This window comes from Triplophysa dalaica, chromosome 6, assembly GCF_015846415.1.
Source record: "Triplophysa dalaica isolate WHDGS20190420 chromosome 6, ASM1584641v1, whole genome shotgun sequence".
NCBI lineage: Eukaryota > Metazoa > Chordata > Actinopteri > Cypriniformes > Nemacheilidae > Triplophysa > Triplophysa dalaica.
Genome location: NC_079547.1, coordinates 16,198,935 through 16,221,182, shown reverse-complemented (window position 1 = coordinate 16,221,182; position 22,248 = coordinate 16,198,935). Strand labels below are relative to the sequence as shown.

Here is a 22,248-nt window from a genome sequence, read left to right as displayed (position 1 = left end):
CCCCCTTGTGGCTTCTCGTTTCTATCGATTTGAGCTGGCATAAAGGACGCAAAAGATGAAGTTTCGATCATAAACGGCTCTTCATCTGCGTTTTGCGCTTCAGAAAAGCAGTGACGTGACGTCATGTGAAAACGACATTCGAACGATATCATAAAAGAATCTGTCAAAATATTAAACTCGCAGACGTAAATAAGTTTATACGACACAAAATAATGCAATGGAAAAGCTGAAAATTAAATAAAAATGTATTAATAACAGTTAATCCGAATCTGTAAATCCATCGTTTTGTGTAGAATTTTAAATTGGCCTAATTCGTAAAACATTAAAAATCGCTTTAAAAACTAAAAGTCTAATAGCCGGTTTCAGTAATAAAAAATCTACAAATGAATAAATTAGATGAATAATAAATGAATATAAATAATGCATTAATCATACGGTTATGTTGTAGGGCACGCGCAGCTTGGGAGAAGGCGTTCATTGAGCCTACACTTCGTATTAGTTCCGCTGCTCGTTTTTTATTTTTTAGACCAGTTGGGTCTTTTATTTTAATTTGATCGTTTTAGTTTCTACTGTACGATTTTTTATTTTAGTATTGTGATTTTTGGTCATCCATAAAAAAACATTTATGTCAAAAGAATCCTCACTTTTATCGGACTCCATACAAAGCAACGCCACATTCCGGCGATGTATTAATTTGTTAATAATTCATTACTAAATCTATTTCTCATTTGTATTATTTTAAAATTATTATTAAAAAATAAATCGATTTTTTCCCATTACAAAACGACGCATGACGTTGACGTGGTCATCTGCGTATCACCTTAAACGTCGATCACTAGGCAACGAGCGCGTAGCGTACCTTCTACAAACAACAAACATTGATTTGACGAGCCGCTGGACGAGACGGAGCGATCTTCAGATTTGCATTTTCCATTTCTTGACTTTATTGATACATTCATTTCGTTAATTTATTCATTTATCAATACATTTTCATCTGAATTACTCAGTGTCATATTTTTGTCTGGTTTTAACATTTCTTGTTTTTAACGTATTCTCAGTCCGTGAGTTGTTATTTTCACAGGTCAGATGACATCGTTCATCGGAGGAAGCTCTTGTGGAGCTGGCGTACCGAGGGATCAGATCGCCTCGTTGTTCGTGGGGGACCTTCATCCAGAAGTGTCCGAGTTCGTCCTCCATCAGACGTTCAGCCCGTTCGGTCCGATCCAGTCCGTGCGGGTCTGCAGAGACAGGGTGACTCGGCGATCCCTGCGGTATGGTTATGTTAACTTTGTTAACCACGCCAATGGTAAGTTATCTCTCCGTTCTTCACCTTGACATCTTGGTAATAAACATTTGAATTTGAAATTTCAGCCTTGTGTATTTTTCTCCTCGATGTTGTTTCCTGTAAATCATCTTTCAATTAAGCTATGTGAAGTGTGCCGTACAAACAAACTTGCTACGTCTTGTCTCTTATCAACTCTGTCTTTCAGCTGAGAGCGCCATGGACAGCCTTATGTGTCAGGATCTTCTGGGCAGACCCATGCGGATCATGTTCTCCCAGCGTGATTCCACTCTGAGGACGACTGGGGTCGGGAACATCTTCATCAAGGGTCTGGCCAGCAGCATCGATGGTGCCCGCCTTCATGACAGCTTCTCAATTTTTGGGAAGATCCTGTCCTGCAAGGTAATATCTGCAGTTTGATTGTTTTCCTGTATAAGGTAGATCATGTGCTGATGTCTGAATTCATGTCGGTTGTCAAGGTGGTCTGCGATGCACATGGATCCAAAGGTTATGGATTCGTCCACTTTGCCACCTTTGAAGCGGCAGAGAAGGCCATCAAAGCGCTTGATGGCATGTTGTTGGACGACCAGCTAGTGTAAGTGGATTTCAGTTGTACTTCTTGTACTTTGTCTTGTCTAATCGAATAGTGTTGAGCTCGTTTGGTTTGTGTTTTAAAGGTCCATTGGCCACTTTAAAACCTTTCAAGAGCGTCATGTTGAGCAGCAGGTCATGGCTCAGGACAATGAGAGGCACTACCCGGTATCCAAACCCTTTGATCACCTAACGAATCTTTAGTGAATGTTGAAGCGTTCTTGTGTTACTGACTGGATCTTGTCTGTTCGACAGGGGGTGAGTCTGTACGTGTGTAACCTGCCCTACAGCTTCAGTGAGCAGCAGCTGTACAGAGCGTTTTCACCCTTTGGAAGCATCATCAGTGCCAAGGTATGACGCTCATTGTTTTATTGTGATTAGTAATTAACAATCGAAGTGAAAGACTTAAACGAGTGCTTTTCTCTGTTCAGTTGATGATGGAGGCCGGACGCAGCCGAGGCTTTGGATTCGTCAGCTTCTCCACCCTCAACGATGCGACCACCGCCGCGTCTGTCATGAACGGGCGAGTGGTTGCCGGCAGGGCGTTGCGGGTCACTCTGTCACGTCACAATGAGCAGAAGACCCAGGCTGAGAAGCAGGACAGCAGCAGTGAATCGCTTCCTGCTGGACGGTTTACGTCTGCTGTTCCTCAAGTGAGATGAGCCACTATTACAGGTTTCTCGAGATTGAAAGGCAATAACAATTCATGTAATTAGCTGAACTTCGTTTTATGCATGTGGCAGGTTCAAAAACGCCTTGACGTTCAGCCTGAAAACCAGCTCGCGCTCCAGCCCGTCAGTCGACAGACAGCAGCGTGCGACCTCGCTCAGAGTCAGTAGCCTCTTCATATCTTACTCATTCTGTAAATGATGCTTCGTCAGCCCCTTCGTATTCACATTATTATTCACTCCCAAGTATTTATAGAGGATGTACATCTTTCCATGTCTACAGGTGAGAGTCTCCGCCCACCGATGCCTGTCGTCCTGTGGGATGATGTTCGTACTCGGCCTCAGCGCCTGCTGGTCTCTCAGGTGCTTCTGGAATACCGGGTCAGTGCTCACGCATCATGCATCTGATCTCACTTCGACCACTTCTAGATTACAGAATACAAGTGAGGAATAGTATTAAAATAATAGACTGATGTATGTTGGTGTGCGCAGGCAAGCCAAGCAGAGCTGGATGTCTTGCGTCCTATGCGACTGCTCGCCCTGCCTGCACCCAGTGATGATACGGAAGTTATCACTCACTGTGAGTAGCTTCACGTTTTATTAATCAGACTTGTGTATGTTTCTCTTGGATTATCACTGTAGATTTAATAAGACAAACAAACACTCTTGGAGAGCTTTAATTGCTTCATACGACTGTCTTTTCTCTTGTTTCCCGCAGTATCTCAGATTCCCAAAATTCTGCCTGATGGTGCAACAGCTCCCGTCAAAACACAAGCTCAACAGGTAGAAATCTCTTTATGAAACTTTGGATCATTCAAACTTTGAGTTGAATTAAACAATGGCTTACACATCTTTCTCTCTACTGTAACAGCTGGGTGAGTCTTCACATCGGTCACCATCCACGTGGGGGCGCCGGTTCTGGACGACATTAAATAGATGTTCGGAGTCCAGAAGCCTGAGCTGCCCCACCAGCTGGAGCATCGTGAATCTACAGACGACACGCAGACATTGTAAGTGTCGGAATTCTGCTGTTAGAATATAGCAATGCGTGAATCAATGCTATGAGGTTGTGCTTCAGCAGACAAAGTGGTTATGTGGCGTTAAATGTAAAGGTTGTGCTTGTGTTAGTGTGTAACCACTCGTGTTTGTGTTTTTACAGACAAATGGATCTATGGCAGAACACTCCCGCGGAACAAGACCAACATGAAGCTTTGATGAATACGTCAAAGCTTTTCATTGTAAATAACTGTACATAATGTAAATAAAATAGCATAAGAATGAATTTGAGTCTGAATTTTTCTAAGCATAGACTTTTTATTGATCTGGGCTTTAAAAGCTGCTTTTGTAAACAATATAGATACAGAAAAGTATTTTATCAGCAAACACATCACTTTACTTTTTATGAATGTATGTACCATATCGAACACTTTACATTGCTCATAAAATGTTCCTGTAGCTCAGATTTGTTTGTATTGCAAAGGTCAGGAATTAGATTCTCAGGGAACACATGTTGATAGAATCTACAACTTTAATGCAACCTGAAGTCACTTTGGATAAAAAGCAAACAAGAGGCAAACATGAATTTTAAGAGCCAATCTTGTGTACGTTTAGTGGGATTTTGTATGACGCCTTGAATGTTAATTGAAGAATGTAAATGTTTCGTAGGATTGTGCAGGATACAATGATACAAATGAAAACAAGAATGTTATTTGGCTTTTAAACAGCTTTATTTACAATGCATTCATACCAAGTTTGCGACCAAACAGTCAACTAAATTTTAACATACAGCATTCATGCGTCATGACATTAACTGAGAGTCTTCACAGCCGTTTCCCTGATGTCAATGACACACTAAAACCCAGAGCCTGCCTTGTTGTTCAACATCATAGAGCCCGTCATCCTATGACGTAACATCATCCATGAAAGTTGCATTCAACCTTTGACGAAGTGGTCACTACACGTACTCTGGCGAAAGTTATCCGACTCGGCTCCTCCGGACCGCAGGCGCACGTTTACAATGCGCTTTTTCCTGCGATTATCAGTCGACAATTGTATTTTTCCTCTTAGTATCTTTGGTACGCTCATACCCCCTTGTGGCTTCTCGTTTCTATCGATTTGAGCTGGCATAAAGGACGCAAAAGATGAAGTTTCGATCATAAACGGCTCTTCATCTGCGTTTTGCGCTTCAGAAAAGCAGTGACGTGACGTCATGTGAAAACGACATTCGAACGATATCATAAAAGAATCTGTCAAAATATTAAACTCGCAGACGTAAATAAGTTTATACGACACAAAATAATGCAATGGAAAAGCTGAAAATTAAATAAAAATGTATTAATAACAGTTAATCCGAATCTGTAAATCCATCGTTTTGTGTAGAATTTTAAATTGGCCTAATTCGTAAAACATTAAAAATCGCTTTAAAAACTAAAAGTCTAATAGCCGGTTTCAGTAATAAAAAATCTACAAATGAATAAATTAGATGAATAATAAATGAATATAAATAATGCATTAATCATACGGTTATGTTGTAGGGCACGCGCAGCTTGGGAGAAGGCGTTCATTGAGCCTACGTCACTTCGTATTAGTTCCGCTGCTCGTTTTTTATTTTTTAGACCAGTTGGGTCTTTTATTTTAATTTGATCGTTTTAGTTTCTACTGTACGATTTTTTATTTTAGTATTGTGATTTTTGGTCACCCATAAAAAAACATTTATGTCAAAAGAATCCTCACTTTTATCGGACTCCATACAAAGCAACGCCACATTCCGGCGATGTATTAATTTGTTAATAATTCATTACTAAATCTATTTCTCATTTGTATTATTTTAAAATTATTATTAAAAAATAAATCGATTTTTTCCCATTACAAAACGACGCATGACGTTGACGTGGTCATCTGCGTATCACCTTAAACGTCGATCACTAGGCAACGAGCGCGTAGCGTACCTTCTACAAACAACAAACATTGATTTGACGAGCCGCTGGACGAGACGGAGCGATCTTCAGATTTGCATTTTCCATTTCTTGACTTTATTGATACATTCATTTCGTTAATTTATTCATTTATCAATACATTTTCATCTGAATTACTCAGTGTCATATTTTTGTCTGGTTTTAACATTTCTTGTTTTTAACGTATTCTCAGTCCGTGAGTTGTTATTTTCACAGGTCAGATGACATCGTTCATCGGAGGAAGCTCTTGTGGAGCTGGCGTACCGAGGGATCAGATCGCCTCGTTGTTCGTGGGGGACCTTCATCCAGAAGTGTCCGAGTTCGTCCTCCATCAGACGTTCAGCCCGTTCGGTCCGATCCAGTCCGTGCGGGTCTGCAGAGACAGGGTGACTCGGCGATCCCTGCGGTATGGTTATGTTAACTTTGTTAACCACGCCAATGGTAAGTTATCTCTCCGTTCTTCACCTTGACATCTTGGTAATAAACATTTGAATTTGAAATTTCAGCCTTGTGTATTTTTCTCCTCGATGTTGTTTCCTGTAAATCATCTTTCAATTAAGCTATGTGAAGTGTGCCGTACAAACAAACTTGCTACGTCTTGTCTCTTATCAACTCTGTCTTTCAGCTGAGAGCGCCATGGACAGCCTTATGTGTCAGGATCTTCTGGGCAGACCCATGCGGATCATGTTCTCCCAGCGTGATTCCACTCTGAGGACGACTGGGGTCGGGAACATCTTCATCAAGGGTCTGGCCAGCAGCATCGATGGTGCCCGCCTTCATGACAGCTTCTCAATTTTTGGGAAGATCCTGTCCTGCAAGGTAATATCTGCAGTTTGATTGTTTTCCTGTATAAGGTAGATCATGTGCTGATGTCTGAATTCATGTCGGTTGTCAAGGTGGTCTGCGATGCACATGGATCCAAAGGTTATGGATTCGTCCACTTTGCCACCTTTGAAGCGGCAGAGAAGGCCATCAAAGCGCTTGATGGCATGTTGTTGGACGACCAGCTAGTGTAAGTGGATTTCAGTTGTACTTCTTGTACTTTGTCTTGTCTAATCGAATAGTGTTGAGCTCGTTTGGTTTGTGTTTTAAAGGTCCATTGGCCACTTTAAAACCTTTCAAGAGCGTCATGTTGAGCAGCAGGTCATGGCTCAGGACAATGAGAGGCACTACCCGGTATCCAAACCCTTTGATCACCTAACGAATCTTTTGTGAATGTTGAAGCGTTCTTGTGTTACTGACTGGATCTTGTCTATTCGACAGGGGGTGAGTCTGTACGTGTGTAACCTGCCCTACAGCTTCAGTGAGCAGCAGCTGTACAGAGCGTTTTCACACTTCGGAAGCATCATCAGTGCCAAGGTATGACGCTCATTGTTTTATTGTGATTAGTAATTAACAATCGAAGTGAAAGACTTAAACGAGTGCTTTTCTCTGTTCAGTTGATGATGGAGGCCGGACGCAGCCGAGGCTTTGGATTCGTCAGCTTCTCCACCCTCAACGATGCGACCACGGCCGCGTCTGTCATGAACGGGCGAGTGGTTGCCGGCAGGGCGTTGCGGGTCACTCTGTCTTGTCACAATGAGCAGAAGACCCAGGCTGAGAAGCAGGACAGCAGCAGTGAATCGCTTCCTGCTGGACGGTTTACGTCTGCTGTTCCTCAAGTGAGATGAGCCACTATTACAGGTTTCTCGAGATTGAAAGGCAATAACAATTCATGTAATTAGCTGAACTTCGTTTTATGCATGTGGCAGGTTCAAAAACGCCTTGACGATCAGCCTGAAAACCAGCTCGCGCTCCAGCCCGTCAGTCGACAGACAGCAGCGTGCGACCTCGCTCAGAGTCAGTAGCCTCTTCATATCTTACTCATTCTGTAAATGATGCTTCGTCAGCCCCTTCGTATTCACATTATTATTCACTCCCAAGTATTTATAGAGGATGTACATCTTTCCATGTCTACAGGTGAGAGTCTCCGCCCACCGATGCCTGTCGTCCTGTGGGATGATGTTCGTACTCGGCCTCAGCGCCTGCTGGTCTCTCAGGTGCTTCTGGAATACCGGGTCAGTGCTCACGCATCATGCATCTGATCTCACTTCGACCACTTCTAGATTACAGAATACAATTGAGGAATAGTATTAAAATAATAGACTGATGTATGTTGGTGTGCGCAGGCAAGCCAAGCAGAGCTGGATGTCTTGCGTCCTATGCGACTGCTCGCCCTGCCTGCACCCAGTGATGATACGGAAGTTATCACTCACTGTGAGTAGCTTCACGTTTTATTAATCAGACTTGTGTATGTTTCTCTTGGATTATCACTGTAGATTTAATAAGACAAACAAACACTCTTGGAGAGCTTTAATTGCTTCATACGACTGTCTTTTCTCTTGTTTCCCGCAGTATCTCAGATTCCCAAAATTCTGCCTGATGGTGCAACAGCTCCCGTCAAAACACAAGCTCAACAGGTAGAAATCTCTTTATGAAACTTTGGATCATTCAAACTTTGAGTTGAATTAAACAATGGCTTACACATCTTTCTCTCTACTGTAACAGCTGGGTGAGTCTTCACATCGGTCACCATCCACGTGGGGGCGCCGGTTCTGGACGACATTAAATAGATGTTCGGAGTCCAGAAGCCTGAGCTGCCCCACCAGCTGGAGCATCGTGAATCTACAGACGACACGCAGACATTGTAAGTGTCGGAATTCTGCTGTTAGAATATAGCAATGCGTGAATCAATGCTATGAGGTTGTGCTTGAGCAGACAAAGTGGTTATGTGGCGTTAAATGTAACGGTTGTGCTTGTGTTAGTGTGTAACCACTCGTGTTTGTGTTTTTACAGACAAATGGATCTATGGCAGAACACTCCCGTGGAACAAGACCAACATGAAGCTTTGATGAACACGTCAAAGCTTGTCATTGTAAATAACTGTACATAATGTAAATAAAATAGCATAAGAATGAATTTGAGTCTGAATTTTTCTAAGCATAGACTTTTTATTGATCTGGGCTTTAAAAGCTGCTTTTGTAAACAATATAGATACAGAAAAGTATTTTATCAGCAAACACATCACTTTACTTTTTATGAATGTATGTACCATATCGAACACTTTACATTGCTCATAAAATGTTCCTGTAGCTCAGATTTGTTTGTATTGCAAAGGTCAGGAATTAGATTCTCAGGGAACACATGTTGATAGAATCTACAACTTTAATGCAACCTGAAGTCACTTTGGATAAAAAGCAAACAAGAGGCAAACATGAATTTTAAGAGCCAATCTTGTGTACGTTTAGTGGGATTTTGTATGACGCCTTGAATGTTAATTGACGAATGTAAATGTTTCGTAGGATTGTGCAGGATACAATGATACAAATGAAAACAAGAATGTTATTTGGCTTTTAAACAGCTTTATTTACAATGCATTCATACCAAGTTTGCGACCAAACAGTCAACTAAATTTTAACATACAGCATTCATGCGTCATGACATTAACTGAGAGTCTTCACAGCCGTTTCCCTGATGTCAATGACACACTAAAACCCAGAGCCTGCCTTGTTGTTCAACATCATAGAGCCCGTCATCCTATGACGTAACATCATCCATGAAAGTTGCATTCAACCTTTGACGAAGTGGTCACTACACGTACTCTGGCGAAAGTTATCCGACTCGGCTCCTCCGGACCGCAGGCGCACGTTTACAATGCGCTTTTTCCTGCGATTATCAGTCGACAATTGTATTTTTCCTCTTAGTATCTTTGGTACGCTCATACCCCCTTGTGGCTTCTCGTTTCTATCGATTTGAGCTGGCATAAAGGACGCAAAAGATGAAGTTTCGATCATAAACGGCTCTTCATCTGCGTTTTGCGCTTCAGAAAAGCAGTGACGTGACGTCATGTGCAAACGACCTTCGAACGATATCATAAAGAACATGTAAAATATTAAACTCTTAGACGTAAATAAGTTAATACAACATTAAATAATGCAATGAAAAAGCTGAAAAATAAATTAAAATGTATTAATAAAAGTTAAGAAATACGAATCTGTAAATCCTCCGTATCATCGTTTTGTGTGGATAGTAGTTAAATATAAAAAATCGCTTTAAAATCCAAAAAGTCTATTAGGTAAAAATTGCTTGTCTACATGGGGTATTACCGTAACGATCTGTTGGGATCGTCGTTTTACAGTAAACAATAAGTGAATATTCGCATTTTTTGGTGTTTGCCTATAGGTATTCAGAGCACTTGGATACGGATTCATAAATTATTTGTCGTCAGGCTTGACAAGCGGATAGGAGTGAATTTTTTTATTTTGCTTTGAGAATCATTTAGTGCCAAAGTTTTATATTCATTCAAAATCACATTCAGTATCAAATTACAATAAACTTTAAATTAAATCATACATAATTGAATTTTTTAAAATGAAGTTTTCATACTGTTTAATTGTTTCATTCTTCAATAATTGCACTCCAAATAAAAAATGTGGTCTCTCTATACAAAAACTAAAACTTAATAAAAAAATATGAAATCAAATTGTTTTCTCCAAACTCCACCAGAATCTTGTTCTTCATCTCCCTTCCTAACACTGTGGTGAATTTTGTGTTATTTTACTGTTTCATTGTGTAGTAATTCATGATCAATACTAACGTACAGACATATTTACGACTCGTTCCTTATTAGTATGATATGTAGTCTTGATGAATTGGTGAAAATAAAATAACTCCTTAATGAACTGGTAGTGCCCATTTTTGGGCAGCCTTAGGAAATGAATGACCAACAACCATCCATAAATCTAACACAATGCAGATCACACATGCTACACATAAATGAAAGGGTGAGCCTATTTACAAGCTCCTCAATGTGACCAACATTCACACACACACACGCACGCACGCACACACACACACACACACACACACACACACACACACACACACAACACACACACACACACACACGCGCGCGCGCACACACATACACAAAAGCTTTTTTTTTAAACATTACGAGCTAATTCACATTGTTTAATCTTATTTTGGCATGACAGAGCCCTCCAATAGTAAAGCATGAAACATCCAGGACTGTTGTTCTCTCCTAGTGGAGTCTCACACAAAGCATGCTGGGAACTGGAACAAAGTGTTGAATTATCTTGTGTAAATAAGGTACATTGGACAAGGAGCACAATATAGTTCAAAAATAAGTTTATTTACACAAGAGATTTGACACATGAACTTAAGTAAAAACATTAAATAAAATTGTGTTTAGTACTCACCCAACTTAACTGAACTCAACTTTTATTTAAATAGCGCTTTTTATAATTTTCATGAAGCAGCTTTACATGAAAACATTTTAACTATAACCGATACATTAAACCAGGGGTCTTCAACGTTTTTAATATAAAAATATATATACTAAATGTGTGAACAGAGCTATTTAAATAGAAACAACTCTTATTGTCACAGGTATATTATGTTCAGACATTACATTAGCACTATTTTACATGTTATTGTTGGACAAACATACGTTTCTGTCTATTATTTGTATTATTAAAATAGATTGTTTGATTATTTTAAGGCATTTGCAGCATGGACAGTTTACTTGTCCTGAACATTAGTTTTTATTAAGGCTTCGATGAGACGACTGACCCTGGTTAATGGCACAAAGCCTATTCTAGTGGAGGTAGAGGTTGTGTCTGGATGAGAAAGAAATCAGTGCAGATGTTATGCATTCTGTTGTCAAAGCAGATCGTTTTATTGAGTTTCATTCTCTTTTTCTTCGCTTCTCTGTGTGTTGCAGAACACAACGCTTTTTTATCATTCTGAGCTACGTTGTCTTTCTTGTGGATCATTAATGTCGCAGCTGTTACACGAAAAACTGTTCTTTCTGCAGAGCATCATATCAGACTAAGGAGAGCAACATGCAACATTTGATAGGAAAAAAATTCTAAAGCTGATGTCAGCAGCCCCCCGGCGGGCAAAACAAGTGCAGCAAGTGTGCAAACAGTGGCGAGGAACCCAAAACTCCAGTGGAGAAAAAAACCTCGGGAGAACCCAGACCCAGCCAGGGGAACCAGTTCTCCTCTGGCACTACTGCTGCATCTCTACAAGCTAAATCTAGATGATAGATTTAATATGATCTATATCTTTATACTTTATATCTAAAGGTCTAATAGCTTATTGCAATATAATATAATAATACTATGCTGATGTCAAAACATCTAATGACGCTGATGGTTCATTTTTGTGTCGATTTTGCTGATTTTTTTTGACTATTGATGAAACGAAGGCTGATCGAGAAGTTTTTAGGGCTTTCCTGTAAGTTCAAATTTTATTCTTCCATGCTCTGCGAAAAACCACTAGTTTAGTTTTTTTAAAGTTACGCTCCATTTTCCGGGCTGCTCTCTTAAGAGCGTGCGTGTGCTCATTATACCGCGGTGTTGGACTGTTATCCTGAATTTTCTTAAAATTAATCATTGGGTGGATAAATAACTAGTAATCAGACCATTATATTCAAAGTGTTATTAAATTATTGTATCAAAATTGAATGAGATGTAGACGAGCGTATTAGATCGACCATGTCAACCTGAAGGCCCTCACTTGCTACAATGCTTTGAGAATTGCATCATATTATATAGAATAATAAGATAATTTACTGCTACTATTACATGTTTAGCCCATTTATCTATCATCTATTAAGCGAACCAGCTATTTGCAATACTATTAGTAGCTAAGTTTGAGAGAAAAGAGAAGATAGAGAAAAAACAGAGAAAGGCCATCAGGGGGACATCCTCAGGCCGAACCGGAGCTGGATCTGTCAATCTCAGGCGTCGCCGGAAACCCGGAGATAAAACATGGAAACAAAAGAAGATGATATTACTGTAGAGGACGCTCACGCACACATCAAAATAACTAATAGGGCTGTCAAAAAACAAATATTATTTACTATAGAGAGACCTTAACAGAGAAGATTGTCTTTAGCACTTAAACTAGATATGAGCAAGTCTGGAAACAAAACTAGTCAACAACAAAAAACACAACAAGCTAATACTGTTCGCCCACAATTCAATCCGCAAGCCTCTGTCTGAGACAGCCCTCCCCTGGTCCCGCTTCTGAACACACAAGAGCTGCTCAGAGCTAATGCTCTATGTGCGGTCCAAGTAGAGGCGCAGTGCGCTGGACACAACACGTAGGAGGTTGGGTCTTCTCTCCCGAGGGGAGCGCCTGCAGGTTCACCACCTGGACCCGGAAGGGAGTGTGGGAACCTTGGGCACGTAACCAGGCCGGTATCTCAGAAGACTACCGCCCAATTTCCAGGCACCCATGGGACACGAAGAATACTGGAGGTCCCTACCCTCTTGCAGATGCAAGCGCCATCAAGAGCGGCCTTCATCGCAATAAGGACGAGAGGCGTCTCCGAGGGGCTCACATGCCCAAAGGCCATGTAGGACCTACGGTCCTACAGGAGCACGCCGCAGACCTACGGTCCTAAAAGGGTACGGAGCGCGGCCGGAGTCGCGCTCCTGAGAACCTGGTGACGAGGTTATGTTAACCAAGAAACTTACCCTCCAGGCGATTGTGATGAGCGAGATGGATCGTGCGTAACGGCAGGTGCCGTGTTGCGAAACCGGAGGATGATCTGCTTCACCGTGCCAGGGAGGCTGGTTAGTGGCTGACAGAGCGGTCACCTTACACAGGGTGGGACCCCGGAGAGGTTTGACTGCTCTGCCTACTTACCTGCTTAGTGTTACCGCCGGGCGACGCAACGTCACGAGGAGATTGCGGAAGGCAGCGATATCACTGGGGGAAGCCCGGAGAGAGTGTGTACTCTCCATCGCCACGGCTCTCCTGTCAGGGCCCCTCTGAGGCGGTTACTCAACAGGGTAGAGGCCTCCTCCTGCGTGACGGGCCATCCTTGGAGGGCCCAGTATCAGTGGGGCCACCGCGGGGATGCGGGGCTGATGGAGGGCAGGCTGTGCGCAGGACCTCAGCATCCATAGATGATCGGGTCACGGAACAGTCTGCTTCTTCACCATAGAATATCTCCACATTGTCACCATCCAGCCCAGCCTGTGCGGTGTCCAAGAAGGCGGACCTTCCGAGCTTCATCGTGCAACGACTTCATCGTGTATCGTGTCGACTCCTCCAAGTGGCAGCATCCGTGGAGCACCAGGGCCGCTAGACCACCTGGGTAGTCAACATTGCCCTTAGCTACCTCACTGTCCAGGAAAGTAATAGCTCCCTGAGCCCTTCAGACAGGAGCACGCCGCAGACGGCATACCCGACGTCTAATGAGCTCCACGTGGATCTCCGGGGAAGTCCGGGGAAGCACGGCCCTCACTTTTGCGTTGCCTCCTGAGCTCGACCGCCCAGAGGCAGGAGCTCTAAGGGGCTTCGCATCAGACAGGAGCAAGCCGTGAACGGCATACTTCACGTCTAGTGAGCTCAACGTGCATCTCCGGCCCGGGGAAGCACGGCCGTCATCTCAGCGATGCCTCCTCTTGAGCTCGACCTCCCGAAGGCGGGAGCTCCAAGGGGCTTCGCATCTGATGACCGGAGGTAGCTATCAGATGTTATGACAGAGCACGTTGTCGAGTCTTGTCCGATATGGGACGGTCACCACCGCCCATCGGGGACGAGCCAGGTGAGCGTGTCGGGGCATGAATGACCCGCGAGCCGAAGCTGGCGGAATAACAAACACGGGAATCCCCGATCACCCCCGACGTTCACTGAAGCGTTCAACCTCGCCATGGCGGCGGTCACGCAAAGGGGACAGACAGGGTTGCGGCAACATTCCGGAGAACGTAGCCGCTGTGACCGCCACACCTGAGGACAAACCATACGTTCAGTATAGGCGTCATGCCCGTCAGACTCGAAGATGGGTCTGTCATACCCAAGAACACAGCTTGCAACATCTCATCATCACCACACACCGTTTCCGGCGCGTGGTTTAGGAACAAGACGGTGGGACCGTCTCTTGGGGAACGGTCAGACGACGCGAGGTGCGAACGATCGGCAAGCCAGTGGCTGACGAAAGACGTTCACATGCCCACATCACCCTCGCCAGTTATCCAACAGGGTAGAGGCCTCCTCCTGCGTGGCTCCACATCGCTGACGGGCCATCCTTGGAGGGCCCAGTATCAGAGGGGCCACCGCGGGGTGGCGGGGCTGATGGAGGGCAGGCTGTGCGCAGGACCTCAGCATCCATAGATGATCGGGTCACGGAACAGTCTGCTTCTTCACCATAGAGTATCTCCACAGTGTCACCATCCAGCGCAGCCTGCGCGGTGTCCAAGAAGGCCGACCTTCCGAGCTTCATCGTGCAAGGTTGAGCTACAGATCCTTGGACCACTATCGTGGACATCGTCCAACCCAGGGCACACACCCTGACCTTCGTCGCTCGAGGCGCGAGGCCTGTGGCGGTGCACAGCCGGGTTGACCTTCCCATCAACCAGATCCAAACGCTCTGGCATATTACCCAATGGGTCCCCAAAACATTTGGACCCTATTGACCGCCATAGCGTGGAGGGTGAAGGCAGCTTGGGAGACTTTGTCGACTCCTCCAAGTGGCAGCATCCGTGGAGCACCAGGGCCGCTAGACCACCTGGGTGGTCATTATTGCCCTTGGCTACCTCACTGTCCAGGAAAGTAATAGCTCCCTGAGCCCTTCAGACAGGAGCACGCCGCGGACGGCATACCTGACGTCTAATGAGCTCCACGTGGATCTCCGGGGAAGTCCGGGGAAGCACGGCCCACACTTTTGCGTTGCCTCCTGAGCTCGAGCGCCCAGAGGCAGGAGCTCTAAGGTGCTTCGCATCAGACAGGAGCAAGCCGCGAACGGCATACTCCACGTCTAGTGAGCTCAACGTGCATCTCCGGCCCGGGGAAGCCAGTGTCACCATCCAGCCCAGCCTGCGCGGTGTCCAAGAAGGCGGACCTTCCGAGCTTCATCTTGCAAGGTTGAGCTACAGATCCTTGGACCACTATCGTGGACCTCGTCCAACCCAGGGCACACACCCTGACCTTCGTCGCTCGAGGCGCGAGGCCTGTGGCGGTGCACAGCTGTGTTGACCTTCCCATCAACCAGATCCAAACGCTCTGGCATATGACCCAATGGGTCCCCAAAACGTTTTGGACCCTATTGACCGCCAAAGCGTGGAGGGTGAAAGCAGCTTGGGAGACTTTGTCGACTCCTCCTAGTGGCAGCATCCGTGGAGCACCAGGGCTGCTAGACCATCTGGGTGGTCAACATTGCCCTTAGCTACCTCACTGTCCAGGAAAGTAATAGCTCCCTGAGCCCTTCAGACAGGAGCACGCCGCGGACGGGATACCCGACGTCTAATGAGCTCCACGTGGATCTTCGGGGAAATCCGGGGAAGCACGGCCCTCACTTTTGCGTTGCCTCCTGAGCTCGACCGCCCAGAGGCAGGAGCTCTAAGGGGCTTCACATCAGACAGGAGCAAGCCGCAAACGGCATACTCCACGTCTAGTGAGCTCAACGTGCATCTCCGGCCCGGGGAAGCACGGCCGTCATCTCTGCGATGCCTCCTCTTGGGCTCGACCTCCCGAAGGCGGGAGCTCCAAGGGGCTTCGCATCTGATGCCCGGAGGTAATATTGGTCCTGAAAAGGACCTGCTCTTCTAAATCTATAGCTCGCTGCCGAGACGCCCAGGGGAAGTCTGCGCTCCGGAGGAGAAATCCGCCACTGAGGAAGAGTCCACTCACCGAGGAGGATCCGCCATCAGAAGGGAGAAGTCCGCTGCTCTGCGTCACTGCAATTGTACAGACAGGTACACCACCTTACTTGAGAGTAGATTTGGGTGGTCTTAGTCAAATCAGACCACCAGCTGACGTAGATTTGTGGGGGTGTGGTTGCACAAGGCGTTTAAGGCTGGTCTGGGTGAGCATTCGCTTTCGAATGCATCTTTTGTTCCAACGCTTACATTTTTGCAATTTTACCTGTCTAATACATCCAAGGGCAACTTATTACACACCAAAACACAGAAAAGCACGTATTCCCACCATGTGACCCATTTAACAAATATAACTGTTTTACAGGCAATATTAATCATTTACAAGCTATTAAACAGCTCAATATTTTCATGAAGGAACAAAAGCTCATGACAGCACTAGAATTTACAAAGCAAAGTTTTCTTGTTAATTTGATATTAATGGAAATAAAAAGAAAGACATTTTACCTCCTCAGTGTCTTGTGTGTTATCTTCAACAAGTGACGTCAAGCTGGTTTGCACTACATTTGAAAACAAGAGTATTCACTTAATAAACAGACATCGTTCTTCATTTAAATGTATTTTATACATTACTGGGCAGAATTGACATTAGACACATATAGAGAAAAAGTTTATACCTGTGACGTACACCTCAGATTCTTCATCGATGCTCTTGGACTTGATCTCAGTAGATTCTTTTAGCTTACACTCCTCGCATGAACAGTCGAGGATAACTGGCTCACAAAAGAAATCTTTGACCACTTTTAGCCTCTTTTTCCACTTTCCCTTTTTACGGGGAACAATCTGATCAAAAAGAATTGGAGAAAAAAAGACAAAACAAACTGTTGTACAGCTGTCAATACATTAAAATATACACATGTGTTATACAATGACAAAAATGACACTTTAGACATACTTAAAAAATGACTTTTTATATTAGTTTTTTGGTTAATATCAGTGATAACCGTTATAACTGTTTTACAGGCAATATTAATCATTTACAAGTTATAAAAACAGCTCAATATTATCATGAAGGAACAAAAGCTCATCACAGCACTAGAATTTACAAAGCAATGTTTTCTAGTGAATTTGATATTAAAGGAAATCAAAAGAAAGACATTTTACCTCCACGTTGTCTTGTGTGGCATTGACTTCGACAAGTGAGATCAGGGTTGTTTGCGCTATATTTGAAAACAAGAGTATTCACTCAATCAACGGACATTCTTCTTCATTTAAATGTATTTTATACATTACTGGGCAGAATTGACATTAGACACATATAGAGAAAAAGTTTATACCTGTGACGTACACCTCGGATTCTTCATCAATGCTCTGGGAGTAGAGCTCAGGAGATGCTTCAGGACTACACAACTCGCTTAAGCAGTCGAAGAAAACCTGCATAAAAAATACATTTTTGACCACTTTTTGCTCCTTTTCCATTTATCTTTTTTACGAGGAGCAATCTTATCAAAAGTAAATGGAGAAAAAAAGACAAAACAAACTCGTGTACAGCTGTCAATACATTAATATATATACACATGTGTTATACAATGACAAAAATGACACTTTAGACATACTTAAAAAATGACTTTTTATATAAGTTTTTTGGTTAATATCAATGTTAACCATTATAACTGTTTTACAGGCAATATTAATCATTTACAAGCTATTAAACAGCTCAATATTATCATGAAGGAACAAAAGCTCATCACAGCACTAGAATTTACAAAGCAATGTTTTCTTGTGAATTTGATATTAAAGGAAATAAAAAGAGAGACATTTTACCTCCTCGGTGTCTTGTGTGTTATCTTCAACAAGTGACGTCAAGCTTGTCTGTGCTATATTTGAAAACAAGAGTATTCACTTAATAAACAGACATCGTTCTTCATTTAAATGTATTTTATACATTACTGGGCAGAATTGACATTAGACACATATGGAGAAAAAGTTTATACCTGTGACGTACACCTCAGATTCTTCATCGATGCTCTTGGACTTGATCTCAGAGGATTCTTTTAGCTTACACTCCTCGCATGAGCAGTCGAGGATAAGTGGCTCACAAAAGAAATCTTTGACCACTTTTAGCCTCTTTTTCCACTTTCCCTTTTTACGGGGAACAATCTGATCAAAAAGAATTGGAGAAAAAAAGACAAAACAAACTGTTGTACAGCTGTCAATACATTAAAATATACACATGTGTTATACAATGACAAAAATGACACTTTAGACATACTTAAAAAATGACTTTTTATATAAGTTTTTTGGTTAATATCAATGTTAACCATTATAACTGTTTTACAGGCAATATTAATCATTTACAAGCTATTAAACAGCTCAATATTTTCATGAAGGAACAAAAGCTCATCACAGCACTAGAATTTACAAAGCAATGTTTTCTAGTGAATTTGATATTAAAGGAAATCAAAAGAAAGACATTTTACCTCCACGTTGTCTTGTGTGGCATTGACTTCGACAAGTGAGATCAGGGTTGTTTGCGCTATATTTGAAAACAAGAGTATTCACTCAATCAACGGACATTCTTCTTCATTTAAATGTATTTTATACATTACTGGGCAGAATTGACATTAGACACATATAGAGAAAAAGTTTATACCTGTGACGTACACCTCGGATTCTTCATCAATGCTCTGGGAGTAGAGCTCAGGAGATGCTTCAGGACTACACAACTCGCTTAAGCAGTCGAAGAAAACCTGCATAAAAAATACATTTTTGACCACTTTTTGCTCCTTTTCCATTTATCTTTATTACGAGTAGCAATCTTATCAAAAGTAAATGGAGAAAAAAAGACAAAACAAACTCGTGTACAGCTGTCAATACATTAATACACATGTGTTATACAATGACAAAAATGACACTTTAGACATACTTAAAAAATGACTTTTTATATAAGTTTTTTGGTTAATATCAAAGTTAACCATTATAACTGTTTTACAGGCAATATTAATCATTTACAAGCTATTAAACAGCTCAATATTATCATGAAGGAACAAAAGCTCATCACAGCACTAGAATTTACAAAGCAAAGTTTTCTTGTGAATTTGATATTAATGGAAATAAAAAGAAAGACATTTTACCTCCTCGGTGTCTTGTGTGTTATCTTCAACAAGTGACGTCAAGCTGGTTTGCACTACATTCGAAAACAAGAGTATTCACTTAATAAACAGACATCGTTCTTCATTTAAATGTATTTTATACATTACTGGGCAGAATTGACATTAGACACATATAGAGAAAAAGTTTATACCTGTGACGTACACCTCAGATTCTTCATCGATGCTCTTGGACTTTATCTCAGTAGATTCTTTTAGCTTACACTCCTCGCATGAACAGTCGAGGATAACTGGCTCACAAAAGAAATCTTTGACCACTTTTAGCCTCTTTTTCCACTTTCCCTTTTTACGGGGAACAATCTGATCAAAAAGAATTGGAGAAAAAAAGACAAAACAAACTGTTGTAAAGCTGTCAATACATTAAAATATACACATGTGTTATACAATGACAAAAATGACACTTTAGACATACTTAAAAAATGACTTTTTATATTAGTTTTTTGGTTAATATAAGTGATAACCGTTATAACTGTTTTACAGGCAATATTAATCATTTACAAGTTATTAAACAGCTCAATATTATCATGAAGGAACAAAAGCTCATCACAGCACTAGAATTTACAAAGCAATGTTTTCTAGTGAATTTGATATTAAAGGAAATCAAAAGAAAGACATTTTACCTCCACGTTGTCTTGTGTGGCATTGACTTCGAAAAGTGAGATCAGGGTTGTTTGCGCTATATTTGAAAACAAGAGTATTCACTCAATCAACGGACATTCTTCTTCATTTAAATGTATTTTATACATTACTGGGCAGAATTGACATTAGACACATATAGAGAAAAAGTTTATACCTGTGACGTACACCTCGGATTCTTCATCAATGCTCTGGGAGTCGAGCTCAGGAGATGCTTCAGGACTACACAACTCGCTTAAGCAGTCGAAGAAAACCTGCATAAAAAATACATTTTTGACCACTTTTTGCTCCTTTTCCATTTATCTTTTTTACGAGGAGCAATCTTATCAAAAGTAAATGGAGAAAAAAAGACAAAACAAACTCGTGTACAGCTGTAAATACATTAATATATATACACATGTGTTATACAATGACAAAAATGACACTTTAGACATACTTAAAAAATGACTTTTTATATAAGTTTTTTGGTTAATATCAATTTTAACCATTATAACTGTTTTACAGGCAATATTAATCATTTACAAGCTATTAAACAGCTCAATATTATCATGAAGGAACAAAAGCTCATCACAGCACTAGAATTTACAAAGCAATGTTTTCTTGTGAATTTGATATTAATGGAAATAAAAAGAGAGACATTTTACCTCCTCGGTGTCTTGTGTTTTATCTTCAACAAGTGAGATCAAGCTTGTCTGTGCTATATTTGAAAACGAGAGTATTCACTTAATAAACAGACATCGTTCTTCATTTAAATGTATTTTATACATTACTGGGCAGAATTGACATTAGACACATATAGAGAAAAAGTTTATACCTGTGACGTACACCTCAGATTCTTCATCGATGCTCTTGGACTTGATCTCAGTAGATTCTTTTAGCTTACACTCCTCGCATGAGCAGTCGAGGATAAGTGGCTCACAAAAGAAATCTTTGACCACTTTTAGCCTCTTTTTCCACTTTCCCTTTTTACGGGGAACAATCTGATCAAAAAGAATTGGAGGAAAAAAGACAAAACAAACTGTTGTACAGCTGTCAATACATTAAAATATACACATGTGTTATACAATGACAAAAATGACACTTTAGACAAACTTACATGACTTTCTATAGTAGGACTTTGGTTAATATCAATGTCAACAAATATTACTGTTTTACAGGCAATATTAATCATTTACAAGCTATTAAACAGCTCAATATTATCATGAAGGAACAAAAGCTCATCACAGCACTAGAATTTACAAAGCAATGTTTTCTTGTGAATTTGATATTAAAGGAAATCAAAAGAAAGACATTTTACCTCCACGTTGTCTTGATTGTTATCTGCCATTAGTGAGATCAAGCTTGTTTGTGCTATACATGAAAACAAATTCATCAACTTACTAAACGGACATCGTTCGTCGATTAAATGTATTATACATTGATGAATTAAAGTGTACACATAGCAGAATTGACATTAGCCACAAATAACTTTAGAGAAACGAGTTTTTTACCTGTGACAAACACTTCAGATTCAGTTGAAACGCTCAAGATGTCTCTCGGTTCACACTCCTCGCAATGGCAGTCGAGAATAACAGGCAAACAAAATAATTCATAAAACACTTTTCCTAATCGAGATTGTTGAGTTTTCGCCATTTGCTCTGTATATATGTTGGTCGCTGTTATATGTTGAATCGGTTGTGCTGTGAAGAGAAATGACAATTCTGTCTCTGCGGGTGGGTTTTAAAGACTTTCTGTGTGACGTAATAAAGGAGAACGCGTCATCTCTAGTAATTCATACAATATCAATGATGTAAGATGCAGTTGAAGTGTTTTGCCCGCGTTGCTATGGCAACGGGAACGACGGCTGTAACGTGACCTCTCTACATAATACAATCCAAATTGTTGGACAAAAGTTCAATTAATCTCAATAATCTCAACACCTTAAGAACTAATGGTATTAATAGCATTTTATATATATATATATTTATATATATTATTTATATTTATATATAACTAATGGTAAATATAAAATAATGTCCCATTTAGAAAAAAGTTTAACACAATTTTAATAGTATTTTGTCCGCACAATGAGATCAACACACCCAGAAAGTTCTATCAAAAATTTAACTTTACATCTGCAGAGTGAAAAAAGTACAAAAGTGTCTTAAACAGACTCAAGAGCAAACATTTCACCTCATGCTTTTGTCAATCCTGTGAGAATAATCAACAAACACACTCTTTGGCAGACACAGCTACAGGGGTAATTGCTAAAGCCAGACTTTTGTTTTTAAAATG

At 41.5% G+C, this 22,248-nt stretch overlaps 3 protein-coding genes across 3 annotated transcripts; 2 read left to right on the top strand and 1 right to left on the bottom strand.

The window, feature by feature from the left end:
- Positions 1-842: 842 nt before the first annotated feature.
- On the top strand, positions 843-2,712 carry LOC130424995 (embryonic polyadenylate-binding protein A-like). Its single transcript, XM_056751022.1, has 6 exons — positions 843-1,684; positions 1,762-1,877; positions 1,960-2,041; positions 2,129-2,224; positions 2,305-2,403; positions 2,617-2,712. The coding sequence occupies exons 1-6, from the start codon at positions 1,502-1,504 to the stop codon at positions 2,710-2,712; spliced, it is 672 nt and encodes a 223-aa protein (XP_056607000.1). The 5' UTR covers positions 843-1,501.
- A 3,929-nt stretch (positions 2,713-6,641) lies between these two features.
- Positions 6,642-7,342, top strand: LOC130424994 (polyadenylate-binding protein 3-like). The gene is made up of 4 exons (XM_056751021.1): positions 6,642-6,671; positions 6,759-6,854; positions 6,935-7,156; positions 7,247-7,342. The coding sequence occupies exons 1-4, from the start codon at positions 6,642-6,644 to the stop codon at positions 7,340-7,342; spliced, it is 444 nt and encodes a 147-aa protein (XP_056606999.1).
- Positions 7,343-10,667: 3,325 nt separating this feature from the next.
- Positions 10,668-21,719, bottom strand: LOC130425256 (uncharacterized). Its single transcript, XM_056751446.1, has 17 exons — positions 21,465-21,719; positions 21,272-21,324; positions 20,789-20,954; positions 20,619-20,671; positions 20,132-20,228; positions 19,959-20,014; positions 19,473-19,638; positions 19,303-19,355; positions 18,822-18,918; positions 18,649-18,704; positions 18,163-18,328; positions 17,993-18,045; positions 17,506-17,602; positions 17,333-17,388; positions 16,846-17,011; positions 16,676-16,728; positions 10,668-16,249 (listed from the first exon to the last, which is right to left on the bottom strand). Exons 1-17 carry the CDS (start codon positions 21,604-21,606, stop codon positions 16,247-16,249), a joined length of 1,533 nt encoding a protein of 510 aa, XP_056607424.1. The 5' UTR covers positions 21,607-21,719; the 3' UTR covers positions 10,668-16,246.
- Between the last annotated feature and the right edge of the window lie 529 nt (positions 21,720-22,248).

Coding starts and splice junctions, on each gene's coding strand:
- LOC130424995 (XM_056751022.1), top strand. CDS start 1,502: ATGGACAGCCTTATGTGTCAGGATCTTCTGGGCAGACCCATGCGGATC. Junction 1,878..1,959: donor TTGTTGGACGACCAGCTAGT/GTAAGTGGATTT, acceptor TGTGTTTTAAAG/GTCCATTGGCCACTTTAAAA. Junction 2,042..2,128: donor ACAATGAGAGGCACTACCCG/GTATCCAAACCC, acceptor TCTGTTCGACAG/GGGGTGAGTCTGTACGTGTG.
- LOC130424994 (XM_056751021.1), top strand. CDS start 6,642: ATGGCTCAGGACAATGAGAGGCACTACCCG. Junction 6,672..6,758: donor ACAATGAGAGGCACTACCCG/GTATCCAAACCC, acceptor TCTATTCGACAG/GGGGTGAGTCTGTACGTGTG. Junction 7,157..7,246: donor TTACGTCTGCTGTTCCTCAA/GTGAGATGAGCC, acceptor TGCATGTGGCAG/GTTCAAAAACGCCTTGACGA.
- LOC130425256 (XM_056751446.1), bottom strand. CDS start 21,606: ATGGCGAAAACTCAACAATCTCGATTAGGAAAAGTGTTTTATGAATTA. Junction 20,672..20,788: donor ATCTGAGGTGTACGTCACAG/GTATAAACTTTT, acceptor TTTCAAATATAG/CACAGACAAGCTTGATCTCA. Junction 18,329..18,648: donor CCACACAAGACAACGTGGAG/GTAAAATGTCTT, acceptor CTTTTTGATCAG/ATTGTTCCCCGTAAAAAGGG.